Here is a 1,730-nt window from a genome sequence, read left to right as displayed (position 1 = left end):
CTCATCCAACCGCATCCAGCCTCATCCAACTGCATCCTATCACATCCAACTACATCCAACTACATCCTACCTCATCCAACCGCATCCTATCTCATCCAACCGCATCCTACCTCATCCAACCGCATCCAGCCTCATCCAACCGCATCCTATTGCATCCAACCGCATCCAGGCTCATCCAACCGCATCCAACTACATCCTATCTCATCCAACCGCATCCTACCTCATCCAACCGCATCCAACTACATCCTATCTCATTCAACCGCATCCAGCCTCATCCAACCGCATCCTGTCACATCCAACCTCATCCAACCGCATCCAACTACATCCCATTTCATCCAGCTTCATCCATCTACATCCAGCCTCCTCCTACCTCATCCAACCGCATCCAACTACATCCAACTGCATCCTATCTCATCCAACCGCATCCAGCCTCATCCAGGCTCATCCAGCCTCATCCTACCTCATCCAGCCTCATCCAGCCTCATCCTACCTCATCCAGCCTCATCCAACCGCATCCAACTACATCCAACTGCATCCCATCTCATCCAGCCTCATCCAGGCTCATCCTACCTCATCCAGCCTCATCCAATCTCCTCCTACCTCATCCAACTGCATCCAACTACATCCAACTGCATCCCATCTCATCCAGCCTCATCCTACCTCATCCAGCCTCCTCCTACCTCATCCAGGCTCATCCAGGCTCATCCAGCCTCATCCTACCTCATCCTACCTCATCCAGCCTCATCCACCCTCATCCAGCCTCATCCTACCTCATCCAGCCTCATCCTACCTCATCCAGCCTCATCCTACCTCATCCAGCCTCATCCTACCTCATCCAGGCTCATCCAGCCTCATCCTACCTCATCCAGCCTCATCCTACCTCATCCAGCCTCATCCTACCTCATCCAGCCTCATCCTACCTCATCCTACCTCTATCGTTGCCCAGGGTGATCCGGACCTCCACCTACCTGCTCTACTCGCTGCACATCAACGCCTGTCTCTTCTACTGGGGCTCCGACTACGAGGGTCTGGGATCCACCAAGTGGGTCTACAACGGGAAAGGCAACGCGTAAGAACGTCATGACATCATCAATCCGGAAGAGAATAGAAAAACATTCGACTTTATTATCAGAAATTATTCCACTGCTTTTACCACTTTATTCTCATAATCAACTCTTTATTTCCTGTAACCTGTCAGTCGGCAGCTGGCTGCCTTTTCCCATGTTTTATCGGTTGGTAGACAGGAAGAACGGATCAGATCCACCGTCCTGCTCATGTGTAGTCTTTCATTTTATCACAGCTGTTTGTCTCCTATTGGTTTAACTTGCTGTCGTACAACTTTATCCTTGTAATATTCTGACTTTCTTGTCGTGATTGATTTTATTTTAATACTCTGTCATAAAAAGAAACGCAGTTTTTCTGCTGACCACTAAAGCATAAATATATCAATGATTCTTGAGAATAGGAACAAAATGGGTTTAAATTTTCCAATTTTTTAAAATTATTTCTCAACCTCATGTATGCAAATATGACAAATAATGTTTTGGAAATGTAAAGATGCTAAGGTGCAGGCTCCCAGCTGCAACGTTTTTACTGGGCCTGACCCAAAACGCTGTCATCACCATCTGACAAAATAAATATAAAATAATTTTTAATGACCCTATTAGTGATATTTTTACTCATTTTACAGACAAATTATTCTCAAGAAACAAAATAAGTCCATCTGACGG

General features: G+C 46.5%; 1 protein-coding gene and 1 long non-coding RNA gene across 2 annotated transcripts in view; one reads left to right on the top strand and one right to left on the bottom strand.

Annotated features, from left to right (window-relative positions):
• The window catches only part of cngb1a (cyclic nucleotide gated channel subunit beta 1a), a 24,219-nt gene that overhangs the window by 14,035 nt on the left and 8,454 nt on the right, over positions 1-1,730 (top strand). The window contains exon 14 of the mRNA XM_017303100.1: positions 947-1,069. Coding sequence (XP_017158589.1) covers positions 947-1,069 — 123 coding nt within the window. The remainder of the gene's footprint in view (positions 1-946; positions 1,070-1,730) is intronic.
• LOC108165930 (uncharacterized) overlaps positions 1-1,730 on the bottom strand; it is a 9,295-nt gene that overhangs the window by 2,452 nt on the left and 5,113 nt on the right. The window contains exon 2 of the long non-coding RNA XR_001776250.1: positions 969-1,048. This is a non-coding gene — a long non-coding RNA (uncharacterized LOC108165930). The remainder of the gene's footprint in view (positions 1-968; positions 1,049-1,730) is intronic.

This window comes from Poecilia reticulata, unplaced genomic scaffold, assembly GCF_000633615.1.
Source record: "Poecilia reticulata strain Guanapo unplaced genomic scaffold, Guppy_female_1.0+MT scaffold_181, whole genome shotgun sequence".
Lineage (NCBI taxonomy): Eukaryota > Metazoa > Chordata > Actinopteri > Cyprinodontiformes > Poeciliidae > Poecilia > Poecilia reticulata.
This window is presented reverse-complemented; position numbering and strand designations above follow the sequence as displayed.